The sequence below is a fragment of the Mandrillus leucophaeus genome, unplaced genomic scaffold (genome assembly GCF_000951045.1).
Source record: "Mandrillus leucophaeus isolate KB7577 unplaced genomic scaffold, Mleu.le_1.0 Scaffold149, whole genome shotgun sequence".
NCBI classification, from domain to species: Eukaryota; Metazoa; Chordata; class Mammalia; order Primates; family Cercopithecidae; genus Mandrillus; species Mandrillus leucophaeus.
In genome coordinates this window covers 1,054,374-1,073,345 of record NW_012101465.1, presented here as the reverse complement: position 1 = coordinate 1,073,345, position 18,972 = coordinate 1,054,374, and the positions used below count along the sequence as shown (strand labels likewise).

At 35.0% G+C, this 18,972-nt stretch overlaps 1 protein-coding gene across 1 annotated transcript in view; it reads left to right on the top strand.

Annotated features, from left to right (window-relative positions):
* Positions 1-18,972, top strand: part of ZNF385D (zinc finger protein 385D) — a 1,012,439-nt gene that overhangs the window by 195,102 nt on the left and 798,365 nt on the right. The window contains exon 2 of the mRNA XM_011974768.1: positions 16,684-16,902. Within this exon, the coding sequence (XP_011830158.1) occupies positions 16,684-16,902 (219 nt within the window). The remainder of the gene's footprint in view (positions 1-16,683; positions 16,903-18,972) is intronic.

Sequence of the window (18,972 nt, the reverse complement as noted above, 5' to 3'; positions counted from 1 at the left end):
AATATATTTGCCCACAAGTAATTGTTTTAGAAATTACTCCTCAGCAGCAATATAAAATCTCAAACTGTGATGGCAACACTTACCAAGAATACTGTTTTTTTATTGCTTCATTACACCCACTGGGCCATTTTTATTGTTGAATTTAATTGGTAAGTGTTCATTTTTCCAAATAATGCAAACACATCAGGGCAAAAGTGTGTTAGAATTAGCAAAGAATAACAGATGGTACATGAGGGTTAGCATATATATAGCTCTGTAAGTAGAGCTCACTTCTGCAATATCCTAATATCATTTGGAAGGAAATGCTTGTGCTTAATGAACAACAGGACACTTTCAACAGGACACAAGGCAGTGTAGAATTTGCTGGGCCCATGTCTGTGTCTATTAATGGCTGTTTTGCGGTATGCCAAGCAAAATAACTTTGAGCTATTTAAATTTGGCTTATTGTCATCACCTAACATACAAGGCATGCAAATCTAAAAATATCAGAGTTTTGGTGGTGAGCAGGAAGATAAAGGCATGTATTTCTGTAATGCTTCTTTCTAGATAATAATAAACAATTTATTAACACTTTAGATCTGCAAATCTACAAACCAGTCCAAATTTACCCAATAATATTGAACCTTCCTTTTTTCTCTTTCTTCCTCCTTTGGGTTCCCTTATTCCTGATTCAAATCTCCCCTCAATTCTCACTTGCACCTCTAAACAGAGGTTTGAATACTATGAATTATCGTAAGTCTGTGAAATTAATATTTTATATAAAACCTCAAGGTATAGACTGAGGAAAACAATGTATGTGCTTGTATTAGGCTTTAGTTTGGTTTCCTCATCTGAACCACAGAAGACACGATTTGTGACATTTTCTCAATTGCCCCATGTATGGTTCATATCTATGCCATTCTGGATATGCAAGAGAGAAGTTAATCCATCACTTGCAGTTTATGCCATAGGGCATGCCTCATGGATCCTCTCTCAGAATCCCAGTTGAGAAAGACAGTTCATAAGAACTCAGGGATGACCTTGGGGCCAACTTTAGTATATGAGCAAAACTTAACCCTAAAGGACAAGAATTCCAATTGAAAAAAAAAAAAAAACTGTAGAAATGTTGGAGTTACCAGTTAAGGAATGGATTGTACACCTAATGAAGAGGAAAAAAAAAAAAAAAAACAGAAATGCTGGTTTTTCTGCTAAGCCTAGAAGGCTGTTGGGCGTTCTAACAGAACTGGCTCTAAATCAGGGTATATTCTCTGCTCAGCAGCAATCCAGCTGGATTGTTTCTAATGCCGTTTGGATATTTATTTTTATTTACTTGTCTTTGTAACCAGTGTTACAGATGAACTGCCAGTCCTAACGAGAAAAGAAAAAAAGAAATGAAATAGAAATGCTTAAAACCAAGAAGTTCCTAATACCATGAGAAGATATTTCTGTAGATATTTGAAAATATTTTTAAGAGTATGCACAGGGCCCGGCGCGGTGGCTCATGCCTGTAATCCCAGCACTTTGGGAGGCCGAGGTGGGCAGATCACGAGGTCAGGAGATAGAGACCATCCTGGCTAACACGGTAAAACCCCGTCTCTACTAAAAAATACAAAAAACTAGCCGGGCGAGGTGGTGGGCACCGGTAGTCCCAGCTACTGGGGAGGCTGAAGCAGGAGAATGGCGGGAACCCGGGGGGCAGAGCTTGCAGTGAGCCGAGATCGCGCCACTGCACTCCAGCCTGGGCGACAGAGTGAGACTCCATCTTAAAAAAAAAAAAAAATGCACACATATTTGTATGTAAACACATTCACACAATAACTTGCTAAAACATACAGCAGAGTCGATGTGTTTCTTCCAATGCACTTTCCTATATGAAACAAGACTATTATAGGTAGGATTTAGCAGGAATACTGTTTTAATGGCCATTGGTCTTTCATCTCTCCACTCCAAGTCTCTCTCCATAGTGTTGCAAGCAGTATCTTGTGAAACTACAAATCTATCATTTTACTTACTAAAATAAATCTAATGCTTTGTCTTTGTCCACAGAATAAACTTTGAAAATTTAGTTTCTGCCTCTTAGGGCTCTTCCTTTCCCATTTTTCCTCCGTGATTCCTGTGTATACTCCATTTCTGGTATTGAAAGGTGAAGTTTGGGTTATTGATTACAACTTCATGAATTCTAACAACGTGCATGATGTCTAGACCCACTTACTTAATAACATGCACCATACCCTTTGCCATATTCAGAGGTTCTGAAGAATAGGGTGTGGATATTCTTGTGTGTGGACCCTGCATCATTCTGCCTACCACAGCTACCCTGGGAGAAAGGAAGACTGGGAAAGATAGTCTCTCAGTGGCCAACTGCATCCCAGTGACAACTCTACATTATTGTGGACAGCTATCACTGCTGTCAGAATAAACATACGATTCTGCACAGTTGAGCCTCCTTTGCGATTTTACTCATTTTACTCCACAAGTTATAAACCAATGTTAAAATAATATATCCTAATTTTAATTAAATATATATTATAATGCTTTCAAGTTTAATGTTGAATTTTATTTTGAGTAAAATGTCTAAGTATTCCTCATGATAACTTTGTTCCCTTCTGGTTTCATCACTAACTTCACTCTCCTTACAAAAAGAATGAAATGGAATATCTATGTAATATTTTAAAAGTACATATATGTCTTTGTGTGTGTGTGTGTGTGTGTGTGTGTGTGTGTGTGTTTGTGTGTGTGTAGGGTGAGAGGGAGAGAGAGAAAAAAGTCACCATGGAAAAATTTTCGTATTTTATAAGTTGATTTTTCTAAATTAATTATGGTCTTAAATAGCTTAAACCACCCAAAGTGCTCCATTAGTTATCATGAGCTTGAGAAATAGATATGTATCACCAGTTAATTGAAAAACATATGGTGTTGATTAGTGCTTAGCACTCTTATTTTAATAGACTTCGATTAAATAAATGACTGCAGTGTATTTCCACAGTACAAGATGCCAGTTAAAAGTTGATGCTAGAAAAAGGTACTGAACAAAGAAACAAAGAAACATTAGTGAAGAATGGCCATGCAATTTTTGAAGAATTTGTTCATGTCTTTTTATATGTGGGAAGATTTTAGATTGTATGATCTCCTCATTTGTTATAATCTAGGATGTCATAAGGCCCTGACTCTAAAGCCAGAGCCTGAGTTCAAAACCCAGTTCTGCCACTTACTGGCTGTGAATCAGTTTTCTCATCTGTAAGTTGGGGATAATTATGGTACCTACCTTATTGGCAGTGCTTTGAGGATTAAGTGAATTAGCATTCGTAGCTAGTAACATTATATAAGTGTTTATAATTATTTATAAACAAACACTAAAAATACTTATATTTTCATTAATGTCCTTCATAAGATACCAGTTGATTATGAACAGTCTCAAATATGGTATTGGTGCCAGTTACACTCTAAATACTTGTTTTGAACAAGACATAGTTTATGAATACTGGGGTCTAACCTATCTAGTAAGAGCATGAAATAAAGTAAGATGCTGGGATTTCAGTAGGAAATTATTCTCATAAGATCAAAAATATATCAAATTCTTATGAGCAAGCTCATTTACCCCCTGTTGTATACAGACTTATAAGGAAAGTCAGGCTAAAATCAGAAGGTTGCATGATGGTCATGAAATCAGGACAGGTACAGTGAAATGAAACAATAATTTTATAACTTCAGGACATGGCAGCTGCAACATCTCCGACGAGAGAGATGGTCATGCCACTAGCCAAGTTTTAACTACAAGACTTGTCTCCACTGAAGAGTGCTTTAACAGACCCAGGTGACACTCCCTTCTCTGACTTGTTCATGTGTTTCCATGGTTGACCATTTCCTTCAAATCAGTATTTCTTCATGTCTCTCGATGTGTTTATTCAAGTTACGTCAAATTACTTCTGAACTCGTGCTGGTCTGGGAGCATTCTTTCTCTCCAAGATGACTTTGCCATTTTTTTTTCTGACACAGTATGTATTGATTTCAAAGATTAATTCTTCAGAGACCTTTCTTATTTTGAAGTTCCTAAAGAAAAACCTCACTTTCTAACTGCAATTACGTGAGGGAAACTTGCTTAATTAAGCAATCAGAATGCAAAACTGGTAGAATTTGGAAACATAATTTAAGACAGTGTAAGTGTTTGTCTAGGAAAGTCCCAATTTGTGCCTATATACAATTTTAGTAAAATATTATTAAAAGTTGAGCTAAAACAAGTCAACGTGAGTTGAGTAGAGATCTACTCTTTCATGCCACCTTCTGCCACTGTCCTGTCATGCAATAAAGAAAGTTATCAGGTTAACACATGGTTAAATCTACAATACAGTCAGCAATAATATCCCTTTCTCTGCACAGGTTTCAGACAAAATAACATCTTTCTCCCCAGGCTGCTTTTCCAGGTGGGACAGAAATCTTTTATTTTTAAAAAAGAAAGTGGGCCAGGCATGGTGGCTCACGCCTGTAATCCCAGCACTTTGGAAGGCCAAGGTGGGTGGATCATGAGGTTAGGAGTTCAAGACTAGCTTGGCCAAGATGATAAAGCCCCGTCTCTACTAAAAATACAAAAATTAGCTGGACATGGTGGCAGGTGCCTGTAATCCCAGCTACTTGAGAGGCTGAGGTACGAGAATTGCTTGAACCCAGGAGGCAGAGGTTGCAGTGAGCCAAGATCGTGCCACAGCACTCCAGCCTGAATGACAGAGTGAGACTCTGTCTGAAAAAAAAAAGAAAGTGAACTTTGAATGGGTAGATCATATTTAAATACTTGTATTATTTGTTTTAGGAGAAAAAGATTGCCACTCTCCATGGTTTTTGCACATAAAATTGTAGTTTCGCTTTTATTAAGCCTGCAATAAAAGTTGTTTTACTAAAGAGCACCATTGAATTAGAAATTAGTATGACACTGACAATATTATATCTAAACATTTGTCTACTATGTCGTTTAATTCGACTTAAATGTTCTCTTAGTATTTCGTTTCTGTCTTTGATGATTATAGATCTATACATTTATTAGTTGAAATTTACAATTTTAAAGTTTCCACAACCTTTTCTATTTTTATCACGGGAATTTTAGATCGGGTAAAGTATATTGCTCTCTCATTGGTAGATTATAGATGTAATGAACTGAAGTTGATAGTAAATAATAATATTCAATGTACAGCAAGGTATCTACTGATTTCAGCATTTCTGGAAGAAAATTCATGTTTACTTAAAACATATTTTAACCTACCTAAAAACTCAGGATAAGGCAGGATTTTTTTAGAAAAGATTTTACGCCTGTAATCCCAGCACTTTCGGAGGCCGAGGCGGGCGGATCACGAGGTCAGGAGATCGAGACCATCCTGGCTTACACGGTGAAACCCCGTCTCTACTAAAAATACAAAAAAAACTAGCCAGGCGACGTGGCGGGCGCCTGTAATCCCAGCTACTCGGGAGGTTGAGGCAGGAGAATGGCGTGAACCCGAGCGGCGGGGCTTGCAGTGAGCCGAGATTGCGCCACTGCACTGCGGCCTGGGCGACGACAGAGCAAGACTCCGTCTCAAAATAAATAAATAAAAATAAAATAAAATAAATAAAAGATTTTAAAAAATGGCCAGGTGACACCACCACAAATTTTTAAAATGGAAATCTATGGAACCACAAATCTATAGCATCTTAGCATGTGAAGGAACTTCATGGCAGTGTAGTCCATTTGTCCTTTTTTGTTTTGTTTTGTTTGAGACGTAGTTTCACTCTTGACATATGACAGATTAAGTATTAGACAATAAATTTATAAATTTAAATTGTGAAAAACTGGGTTTCTTAGACCTGAAAAGAAGGCAAGGAAGAATCTTAATACAAGTCTTAAGGCAAATAAAGGAATATTAATTGAAGGTGGTTTTTAGCTTCTGTCCATTTCTATTAATGAAAGAAAAATAATGAGTTAAAACTATAGCATGAATAGTTAAGGTTACATATAATATTATTAAGAGAGGAAGTTCCTTGGACATTTTTCCTTTTTATTTTTCATATTTAATACTTAATCTGTCATATTTTTTCTTAGATCTATATTTATATCCATATCCATAATTTCTCTATTTGGAGCTTAAATCTAAATATAATGCATTTGAGAAATATAAATACAACAATCTTTACTAAAGTCTCCTATATATGAAAAAAACTCTATTGTATATGCATAATTATTTTTATATTAAATTTACTAACCTGCAATACATTTTTATTTATAACAACTGCTATAACAAAGTAATTTTCAATTTGGATTCTTTTAATAGTCTAGATTGATTGAGTTCTACAAACTTATTAAACAATCTTTCAAGCTTATTTGGGTAATAGAAAAATAGGTTAAATGGTACTGTAGTGAAAAATGAATATTACCTAATTTTATCTTTTTAATGGGTTTCTACTCTAAGTCGAATTCGATAGTGATACATTAGTCAGTGTATCTACGATAGCAAATAAATTTTGTCTTATATGGTAAACCTGAATAATTTGTGGACCCTGCAATGTGCCGAGTGTTTGAAACCAAATCCAGCCTCTGAAGGAAAGATTGTCATAATTGATTAGTTATGTCTGTCATGGATGTGCATCAGGTGATCAAGTTCTTCATACGGGAGTTATTTCTTTTAACTTTTACTCAAGTATGTTTGGGATTAGGGATACAACTGGGATATTTAATTCATTTAACAAAAAAACATGGTTTTGGTTAGGTGGTAATTTGTTTTAAGACATTTTCTTGACAAATATTTTTCCTTGGAAGTTTGGGTTACTTTCTAATTTTAATATTAATGATTGCAAGAGAGCTGGTATACTAGTTATGTATTTATACATAATAATATTACAGAAATTTTATGTCTTAAGACAACACACATTTATTAGCTCACAATTTCTGAGGCGCAATGGTCCACACATTACCTAACCAGGACTTCTTCGAGGCTACCATAAAGATATGGGCCGGGATATGTTTTCGTCTATAGTTCAACTGGGGAAGGACCACTTCCTCACTCATATGTTTGTTTACAGTATTCAGCTGCTTATTATGGTCTCATTTTTTTTCACTGGTTGTTGGCCAGAGACTACCCTAAGATCCTTGCCACATAGTCCTCTTCATAGGGAAACTCATAATAAGCTCACATTTTCTTTTCAGATTGTAGAAGTGAAATATAAGACAACATGAAAAAGCTTTGGCAGCTTGCTTCTTCAAAGTTAGTGAGGGAGAATCTCTTCTCACAAGATGGGCGTTACTATCTTTTTGTAACATAATCCCACTCATGATGTACATCCCATCACCTTTACCATATTCTATTGGTAGAAGCAAGTTACAGGTTCTGCCCTCCAAGAGAGCAGACTGTGGAAAGGTCTGATTAACTCAAGGTGGAAATTAGAGGGGCCATCCTAGAATATATCTGCCACAGTTAGGATGCGCAAATTTTTCAGGGAAATTTATCTGGGTATAAGAAAATATTCTCATATAGCCTGAAGATATCCTGAATCATCATTAGTACCTGCTCTTCTCCTTTAATGATGAAAGGGAGAAAACTGTAAATGGAAACATTGATCTAAGAGTAAGACATTTATAAGAATGGTTATAGAAAAATTGGATGCAGGTAATATGACAAAGTCTATGTTACAAAAAGACTAGGCATGGCCAGCAGTTGAAATCACCAAAGTATTAAAATGTATTGTAAGAAGACAGAATCAATGAGATAAGGAAAAAAACCTGAGACTTTAAGCATTATAAATGAGGGAGGGAAAAAGCAAAGCTGTCTCTTAACAAAAAAAAAAAAAAATCCAAAAAATGGAATAAAAGCATATAGCTACTAGATTTACAAGCCAAAATCTTCATCACAATTCTCCTCTTAGCATTACTGACTGTTAAAAGTCATAGTCAGTCTAGCCTACATTATCTCTGTCTTCTCAAATTCCACAGAGAACTAGGACATTGTGTGATGTGATATGCAAATACCCCAAGTGGCTAAACTAGTGCTAGACACAGGGCAGGTGCTTAAAACATATTTGTCATAGGACTTTTCAGTAGCTTCTAGGGTGCCTATTTTTTCTTGGCAAAACTTTTCACCAGATATACATAAAAACAATCATTCTCTAATTCAGGTCTTCAGAAATTTTTCTGAGGCAAACCATTCTTAAGTTTTATGTAAGCTGTTTTAGATGCAAAGTAGGGTAGAACTAGCTGAAAGCGCGAAGATATTTGGTGCATTTTCAAGAAAATAGGGTTGATGCTTAAAATACCTTTAAAAAACATGGTCTGAGAACTCAAGAGCAGGACTCACAGTGCAGCCTCAGCATCCCTGGTGTGATGGCAGACACGCTGTGTGGCATAACTCCAGGGGGACCATGTTTTGCCAAGGAGGCCCTGATGGCATGACTGATTCAAGAAAATATTCCTAAAATAGGAACAATGGGTCAGAATACAGGAAAAGATTTGCATACCATTGACTAAAAAAATGTAGTAATAGTAATGTAAGTTTCCGTTAGACTTTGAAACTTTGAAAAATACATTCGTGACATTGAAATTTAAGACATATCTGATTTATTTATATAGTAGTAGATTCTACTTGAATAATTTACCTTTTTTAACAAAATATTTTTGTTTTTATTTTCGAGGTTAAACTATGGGCTCCCATTTGGCCTCAAAAATATTTTAGTGCTTTCATGGTGAGTCATTTGAAGATTAAGGTAAAATTTCTTTTTGAAACTGAGGACTCAAAATAGAAATTCTGATTTGAAGCTTACAGCTCTAAAAAGTCTACTGCTTAAAAGGGAGAAAGGAATGCATTTAAAAGTTTCATTCTGTATCTCATTCTGCCACTGTGGGCTTAATTTTTGTAGGTGAATCTGCAAACATTCAGTTAAGACTTCCATCACCTTGTAAAAGCCATAATTGTATTGAGACCATCAAATTTAGTGTGATGCTGGGATGTGATAAAAACTGTACTTGAAATACAATCCATTAACCTTGATTTGCCTTATGTAGTCTTCTATAATGTAATTTCCTATCATAAAAGTAAGATGTTCCTAATTAAAATATTCTCATTTTTAAAGTTCCTAAGTGATATTTAAGTTAGGAGACTATGTAAAACAATTAATGCTTTTTAATAAAGACAAACAATTGAGATTATCTGCTGTTCTGTGACTTTCCCCCAGTTTATCTTTAATATCTGAGTTGTGTGGCTAAATATTGGTGAGTTCGTTAGCTGTGCTATATGCAAACACACACCACTGAAGCTGAATGTTGTGTTACAATATATGTATGTTAGATATTTACAGAATTACAGTAATGCTATTTTTATGTCTGGGGAATTTCCAGATGCTGTAGTTTTAATTTTTAATTCACACTGCACTCTAGTGGGGAATTAGATCAAAGCGAAATTATTTTTATAATGGTACTCTATAGCACTAACTGTGAACTATTTACAGTTTTAATAGTGAAATGTAGAAGATATTGTAACTCACTATAACTTTCTCAAATGCTTAATGCTATAAATATGATTTTATATATGACAGATAATATATATTTAATATTTTACCATAACAGTAAAATACACTTTTCTACATTAGTCTTGAAAATAGAGGAAGATTCACTACTGAAGTAGTTTATTTGATTAATATATATGTATTCCAAATATGCTACATAAAATCTGTATACATATATACATATGTACAATTTATACAGATATATACAATATGTATATGCATATATATGTATATACAGATGTAAGCAATACTCTCTAAATCCTAATACAAGGAAATGCTGAATAAAAGTTACTACTTATTTTTTTCATCTAAAAAAGGCCAAATTTCTTTCATAAATTTTATGAATAAAAATGAGATTTAAAAATATTTGCTTATAAAGGTTCATTACTATTCTTAATTTTATGAAGCAATTTAACTTAAATCCTGCACAGGCAACTTTGGCAGCAATGTGTGCCTACAGCCACCTTTTGAATCACCTAATAGCTTTTTTTTTTTCATTTTTTCTAAGTTATTTCAAATTAATTTTAGTGCTTTTAAAATCGACTTATGATATTGTCTCTGGAAATTTTATTCCAGGTAAGTAGTATCTAATCCCATGACATTAGTACAGTATTCTTCCCATTTTACTCTATATATGCTTATTCATGATTTCCACAACCTTTTACCATTTTTAAAGGTGATTTTAAATGCTTTCTGCAAAATAACATATTGCAATAGCAGTTGTAGCATTATATTCTTACAAATAATAAATCTTTGTTATATGTTTACCTTCATTTTATGAGCTGGTCAAGAAAATTGTATAAAAATTATAAACTCCATTAGAATTTGTATATATCACACAAATTACAACTCCCCTTCTGTGAAATGAACTAGATTGATGTCTTCCCATACAGTACATTTTTTTTTCCATAATAAAGCAATTTTAAGAACGCTTTATAAGAGACTCTATAAGGAATTCAAAATTGGTGGATTCCTCTTTTCAGAAGAATAAGTTTTTTTGAGCAACGTTTGTAAAATGTGGGGAATATTTAGACATTAAATTTTACTTTTTTCAATGAAATTATTTTTAAAGAAATGGCCAAAATCTGTCACCTGTTGTGCTTTGTATAAATATTATTAAAACCTAAGAATATAAAGCTGCTTACCAAATAAACTTGTAATTTTGACTTTTTAATGAACTAGCCAGCTATCATCTACCCTATTTGTATTTCAAAGTTATCGCCATGAAGTATCTCTAGATTAGATTTTTATTTTGTTTTCAGTTGAACCAAAAATAATTTCTGGAGATACTATCACATCAAGATTTCTAAAGGGATTTTAGTGTTTAGCATTGGTCTCTGCCACTATTTATATGAGGTTGTCTGTGCTAAATGTCTTCTAGATATGTAAATTCCTATCTGCCAATTTTTAAAAAAATTACATGGTGGGAGAAGTCATTGTAAAACAAGAATATTTTGGTTTATTTATACCATTTACAGTCCTATGATTTTGTAAGTCATTTGTAAAACTACTTACAATGTGGTTTATTGTGCACTAAACTGTCTGTTAGTGGCTGTCATCTACTGACGTTTCATTGTCAATTCAGATTATCTTAGAAACTTGAGATTCTTGGAGATTTTAGAGGCTTGCCGCTTTGACAAGACAGCAGATGCAAGAACAACAAGTAAAGCCGATCACGGACAAAACGATGTAACCTGGCTTGTTAACAGTAAGATAAAACACTGACATTATTTGCAGGAAAAAATTTCTACTCATTAAAATTGGGGCCGGGCGCGGTGGCTCAAGCCTGTAATCCCAGCACTTTGGGAGGCCGAGGCGGGTGGATCACGAGGTCAGGAGATCGAGACCATCCTGGCTAACATGGTGAAACCCCGTCTCTACTAAAAATACAAAAAACTAGCCGGGCGTGGTGGCGGCGCCTGTAGTCCCAGCTACTCAGGAGGCTGAGGCGGGAGAATGGCGTGAACCCAGAAGGCTGAGTTTGCAGTGAGCCGAGATCGCGTCACTGCACTCAAGCCTGGGTGACAGAGCGAGACTCCGTCTCAAAAAATAAATAAATAAATAAAAAATAAAATAAAATAGGGTTTGGTTGTCAACTATATACACTATTTTACATACTTTAATTTTATATTAATGATTGTGGGAGTTGCAATAGGATTGAAACAGTAAAGCGAATATGAAGTTTATAAATTGTTAATTATGTGGTGGTTGACTGGATACCTCTGTGTGTGTGTGTGTGTGTGTGTGTATAAATGGCTTATAATCTTAATTGAAACTGATAATAAATAGAAGAAATCAGTTGAGGTGTATTAGATTTTTTGTTAGTGGGTTGGTAGCTCAGTTATTCAGAAGGAAATTTTCAATTAGATAAAATGACTTAGAACTGTGTTCCATATTGGATTTTCAACCCTCAGCGCTTTTTTTCTGAATTGAATTTAACTACCTATTAACTACCTCAGGAGAATTCTGAGCTTTCTATAGGGCTGGGGAGCCTTTCCATTGTAAGTGTGTATATGGCAAGCAAGAAGATAGGAGAAAGTCATTTCAGGCAAATTTGAGATAAAGATCCATCCGATGGTGGACCGCACGTGAAGCAGTGAATGTTTCCCTCATTCTTCAAATCACATAGTTTATTTCTAGCGCAGGATGAATGAGCAAGGAATAAAGAGAACAAAAGTTTCTTTCTCAGTTCTTTCCCAGAGCACACAGTTCTCAAGAGGTTCCTGTTTTATTGTCAAGGAGAGAAAATGGTCTCTGCTCTATTTTCCAAATTTAAAAAGATATTAAATAAAACTTTTCTGTATAATTGTCTTAGAGTTGCAGAAAAATTGCCAAATTGGTCGAGTTCCCACAGACTTCCCATCCAATTTCCTCTATTGTTGATATCTTTTGTAAGTATGGTACATTTGTTACAACTAATGAACTAATAATACATTATCATTAATGATACTCTATGTTTTATTTGGATTTCATTAATTTTTCCTCTGATGTTCATGTTTTGTTTCAAGGCCCCATCCAGGATACCACATTTCATTTAGTTTTAGTATTTCTTTAGGCTCCACTGGGCTGTAACAATTTCGCAGACTTCCCCTAGTTTTGATGACCTTGACAGTTTTGAATATTGGTCAGGTATTTTGTATACAGTTCCTTAGTTTGTGTTTGTCTATTATTTCTGTGAGGAAGATCACAGAGGCAAAATATCATTGTTAGCACATCATATTAAGGATTCTTGCTATCAGTGTGACCTATCCCTGTGGATGTGAAATGTGATGTGGCTGAAGTATTAATTGTCAGGTTTCTTCACCATAAAGCTACTTTTCTCCTCTTTCTGTACCACACTATTTAGATGCAAGTCACTAAGCATAACCTATACTTGAAGAGTGTTGTGCCCTATCCGGCTTTGAATGGAGGATGTCTATTTAAGTTATTTGGAATACTTTTAAATGAGAGTTCGGTATCTATCTCCTCCATTTATATTTACATCAGTATGTACTCATTGAAATTTATTTTATACTTTAGGTTTTAATCCAATAATATGTTACTCAGATTATTGCTCAAGTTGCTCCAGCTTTGGTTCTTGGGAGTTTTTTCCATTGGTCTCTGTGTCTACAACTTTTGATTCTTAATTAGCTTACATGAATTTTAGGGTCCAGCAGGGATATAGCCTGTTAATGCCAAGGGTGGCATGGGTTAGAGAATATGAGCTCTTCTCAGGGCAGTCTTGATACCAACAGCTGGTCCTTTGGCAAAGGTGGTGACATTTCAGCTTGTGTCAAAACAATGCACTAAATAAATCAACTGCAAGAACCACATTGCATCCCAGAAAAATATTGTTTCTACTTTTATTTTTTCTCAACTTCTCTCACATACGTTGTTTAATATAGCTTACCAAAAATGAGTCATCTTATGTGTGCCACATTTTAATTACTTCTGTGAGTCTGCAAGAGTAAAGCAGTCTCCACATCTAGATAATTAAAACACACTCACACAAACAAACACCTCATTCCTTTGATAATTACTCCCGGGATAATTCCAGTTCTTGAACCTGTTAAAGAGTGCTGTCTATACCTACATTACTGTATTAAGCCAAACATCTTTCCAGTGTCTTTTGGTTCTGAGGGAGGAAGGTTAGGAGGGAAAAAAGTGGACAAATTGATCAATTATTTTGGGTTTCAAGAGAGTCACCTTAAGTTTACGGATGGCTGCTGAACTTTTTCTCAGTGAAACTCAAATGTGTCAAATTTCCATTTAACAATTTAAATATGACGTTTTTATCGTATTGGGAAGGAAAATCACTTATGAACATTGCCTCCTACTTCACAGAGTGCCAGTTGAGCCACTGCAGTTTTCCTGCAAAATCTGTAAATGTTTTATGATGTCCTGCGCCAGCCACAATAATTTATTTGAGGTTCTCTTTTTCCCTTAGTGTCCATACCACATAGTTTCTATTTCCTTTGAAAGTTGTCATTTTTGCACCTTACTACAAAATTGTTGACATTGTCTGGTAATATAGTCTTTCTCAGCTGAGCAGGGAATTCCTCATGTGTAAAGCAAATAAATCTCAGAGGCTTGAAAGAAAATTCTCCAGTATTTTCCCCTGCTAAATTGTTAGCACATGTTCTTATTTTGTGGGTCAAGATGGAAATGTGAATCAAATAAAAAAATATTTTCTTCCAAATATATGCATATGTTTAGCAAAAATGATGTGTTACAAGGGCTCACCTACTGTGACTATCTCTGTAGCATTGCCTCGTTCTGGCAAACCTAAGCTGTTCACGCTAGAGGAAATAAGCTCTTTGGCTTCTTTGAAATATATTGATTTATTTTTTCATAATAAATGGTCATCATGTCAAATTTTTTAAATACAGAAATGGTAAAGGAAAACAAGCCAACTCTAATCTTGCCACTCAGAATGAAATAATTCTAATACTTTTTCTAAGTCCAGTTTGTGCTTCATATGGTTGTAAACATACTATATGTAAATTTGCATCTTACGTTTGTTTTTTACTTATATACAAAATATTTTCCCTTTTTTTTTTTTTTTTTTTTGAGACAGAGTCTCGCTCTGTAGCCCAGGCTGGAGTGCAGTGGCACGATCACGCCATTCTCCTGCCTCAGCCTCCTGAGTAGCTGGGACTACAGGCGCCCGCCACCACGCCCGGCTAATTTTCTGTATTTTTAGTAGAGACGAGGTTTCACCGTGTTAGCCAGGATGGTCTCGATCTCCTGACCTCGTGATCCGCCCGCCTCAGCCTCCCCAAGTGCTGGGATTACAAGCGTGAGCCACCGCGCCCGGCCACTATTTTCCTGTATTATAAAACTTTCCTGATCTGCTTTTAATGGCTATGCATATTGCAGTGATTTTAGCATACCATCATTTACTATCATTTTACTACTTAACAGTATTTGAGATAAAAGATTTAAGCATAAAGCAACTCTACAAAAAGAAGTTTTGAAATGTTCTGATTATAACCTGGAGAGATACTTACTGTTTTTATTTATATAAAATAAGAAAAGCTGATACACTTACATGTTTTCCTTTCATTAAAATTATATAATCATTTTACAAAGCTGATAGCTTTTCTTTTAAAATGACCATTTAAATTGCATATTTAAATTATTTTAACGAGGTTATCTGAGTAAGAAAGATAGAGTTTCCTTTTTAAAAGGAAGTTAACATATTTTAAATGAATCAGTTCACAAAGAAAGCACGCATTATGCACTGACCAATCTTTTACTCATTTTGGAATTTGGATAGTGACTTCAATACCGGTAAATAGATTCAAGTATTAGTCATTTTTGCGTGAGTTCACTAGTTTGATTTTCCTTAAAATTTTATTGGTGAACTGATAATGCTTCCATATTGTTAAAAACATTTCAACATTTGTTATCTCATTTGCGTCATACCAAAGTCCATGGCTTTTGCATCAAGTTTGTCTAATTGCAAGGACCACTTCTGTGATGCTTGTCAGTTTAACTCCAGAACCTAGGAGGATGCTGCCACGTAGCAGTCAGTTAATAAATGCACATTAAAATCATGACTGTTTTTCTCTGCTAATATTTTTCAAAGACTTTAAAATAACTCCTTAAGGAATTGGGAGAATTGGAATGGAGAACTCCTATCTGGACCATAGTGTGCTAGAGAGGCCTGCGTAGCGGAAGTAGAGAAAACTTAGAAATGAGGTATTACTATTTTAAATTACTTGTGAGTGGATGTTAAATATAGATTACAATACTTACTCTAATTATTGTCATCTGACTGGACAATAATCGGTGGCACACAGCTGTAGTTCCAACTACTTAGGAGGCTGAAGTGGGAGGACTGCTTGAGCCCAGGAGGTCAAGGCTGTGCCGAGCCAAGATCATGCCACTGCATTCCAACTTAAGTGACAGAGTGAAACCCTGTCTCAAATAAATTAAAAAATGTCATTTTAAGGCCAGAGATACTGAAATTATGATTTGACCTTTTCTCTTTGGTTTTAGTATACATAGCATACATTTATCCAAAAGTAATGATTTCCAATGTAAGCCATAAGTCAGTCACATTTTTTTGGTATCCTGATTATGAGGCTATCTTGGGTATTCAAAGCCTCTCTTGTGTGTCAGGTATAAAATATAAATTTGGGGGTATTGAAACAGTTTTAGCATCTTTGTGTGTGTAGAATGTGTCCATCCAGATGTAAGTCACTTTACTTAACTAGTAAGGCATATAAGAATTTTATTTAGTTGAATTAAAACAAAACTGTCTAATTCATTAATACATACTAGAGAACATGATGATTAAAAACTTTGAATTTAGAGATAAACTGAATGCTTATGACAGCTATACCACTTGTTAGCTGTGTGACCTTAGACAAGTCGTTTAATCATTCTAAAACTTAGTCTCCTCAGCTATAAAAAAGGGAAAGCTATAGTGCTTATTTCATTATTATGATAATTAAATGAAGTAATAAAAATATATAGCATAGTATTGGGAACAGATTTTTTAAAAAGTTAAACATTTGCCATTTATATTCCATTAAAGAGATTGTCTACTTTAGCATAGTATGAAAACAATCTGTTAGAATGAGAGTATATAGAAATTTTTAATTCTTGTATGTGGATCAATATGTATTTGCCATCCAATTTAATAAATATGAAGTAATATAAAAATCTTGATCTGCGTGTTCATAACTTTCCTTGCACCCCCAGATTTCACCTGTGTACACGATGGCGAGAGTGAGGCTGAATTAATACCTGATGACTTTGAAGAAAAACCAGAAAGAGAAAAGAAACATACCAACTTTACTTTGTGCAACGTATGTAACATTCAGCTGAATTCGGCCGCTCAAGCACAAATCCACTATAATGGCAAATCACATCAAAAGAGATTAAAACAACTCAGCAACGGGATGCTGAAAAATGACAATGGTAAGCTTTTCTAAAAATATTTCTCAATTTTACGTCATCAACTTAAGTTATTTGTGTACCTGCAGATGTGATGATAGAAGAATGAACTAAACTATTTTTTTAAACCAGGAAAATATTACATAAAAGCTTTATCAGCAGAGTAGATTAAAACACATCATTTCTCTTTGAGGGAGAAGGAGACATTTTATTTTTTGTACATAGTTAATTGTATTAGGGTTGTGACCTTCAGAAAATTTACTATTTTTGAGTTGTCAGAGTTTTAGAGTTTCTTGATGTGTGCCTTTAACATAGCTATGTATGGAAATAGACATCCTTTTACAGTGTGTATGGGACAGTGGATTTTTGTTTTTTATTTTTTATTTCCTGCAGGTATAGGGGATTCAATTGGTTAGTAACACTGCAATTGATTTGAAATAATGTGTATCTTTTCAAATAGGTGTTTTAATCAATAAGCTATGATCCATTAGTACAGACTTTTAAGTTTCCTAGTGAAAATTTATGGTTTATTTCATAAGAGTACTTTTTAAAAGTATGTGTTGAATTTATGAGTTAATAGATTTTCCAAATAGCACAAAAATATCTTTGGGAACAAATGGAAGGATATTAGAAAATATAGAGACATGAAGAGAGGAGGGTGGGCCCATCCAGAGGAGACTTTAGAGAGCTAACTCACTGCAACTTGAGTGGCAATACTATACTCTGATCAGATGTTTCATGTGTAATAAATATAATTCATCTAAATTATACTGACATTTTAAAATGTGAATGAATTTCAATCTCTTTCTATATTTGATATCATAAAGATTTTTAATATAATTTGGTAATTTGCTTCAAGGTGGCCAAATGATGGGAAGAAAAATGAAAGTAAGTTCTTAAAGTAGAAATTGCTTCTATCTTGCTTTATGTGTTTTTCATTTATTTGATTTTAGTATGAATGAACTGTAGTATTCTATTGGAAAGGATTTTATATTTCTTTCAAATGTATGACATTTAGTTAATTATAGATGTTATTTGTCAAAGAGATAGAAGAAACAAAAATTGGTCAGAAAGTAATTGAGAACTATTAAATTCTATAGGCATAAGAGAAACCTAGTGACACAGGACATTTCTTGATCACTTTTGCCGGCCAGAGACACCTGGCCAGTAATGTCCTTGCTCTGCCTTGGCCCATGGCTTTGGGGCTGGCTCAGCCCCGTGCTGTTTCTGTCATGTGGGCTGGCTGCCCTCTGCTTGTTAGAGGGCAGAGGGCCACAGTGTGACAGCCTTCTCTGTACCCATGTTTGGTGGGTCCTGAGCCCTTGTCACGTGTCTAAGAAGAATGAGGATATGCTGACAAACGAAGAGTGAGAAGGGCAGAGAATAATTTATTGAGCAGTGGAACACCTCTCAGTGGAGAGGGGATGAGTGGGTGGTCCTCCACCCCCATAGTTGGGTAGTTTCTCCCCCAGTGTGGCTGAGTCTGGGGCTTTTATTGGCTCAGAATAGGAGAGCACATGCTGTTATATTTGTGAGTGTGCAAGGGAAGGGTAAAGCAAAGGCATCACTCAAAGGTGGCCATGGCAGTGTAGAAAACCAATTAGAAAAGGGTTGGTATGTGTAAAATAGGTGAAGGGTGGGGATCAATCAGAGGAAAGCACAGCAAATGGGAAGACAGATTCTCAGTCCAGTCCATGGATTTGACTTGTAGCTTGGATTTCAGGCTTTAAACTGTCTTTGGCTTGGAGGTGGGTTTTCACCAGGGACCTGTCCCTATCTGCCTAGGCATTTGTCTGCTTCCTGCTGCTATCGCTAGCAAAGTAAGTCACGATTTTAAAATGGATATTTCAGTCTCTACTTAGACTTCTTAAAAACAATCTATACCTTATTGTTAACTTCTGGGTGAAATCACCTCAAGTACAGCGTGATTCAATTCCAAGTTGTTTTCTCTAAGTTTGTATTGGTCATGATAGTGTAAGCTTTGGTGTTTTACTTCACTTATCTTGATAGTCACAAACCTCATTTGGAGAAGCAATAAACAATATTATAGAACAAAACTAGAACAAAAGATACATCTTGTTTAGAAACCCAAAT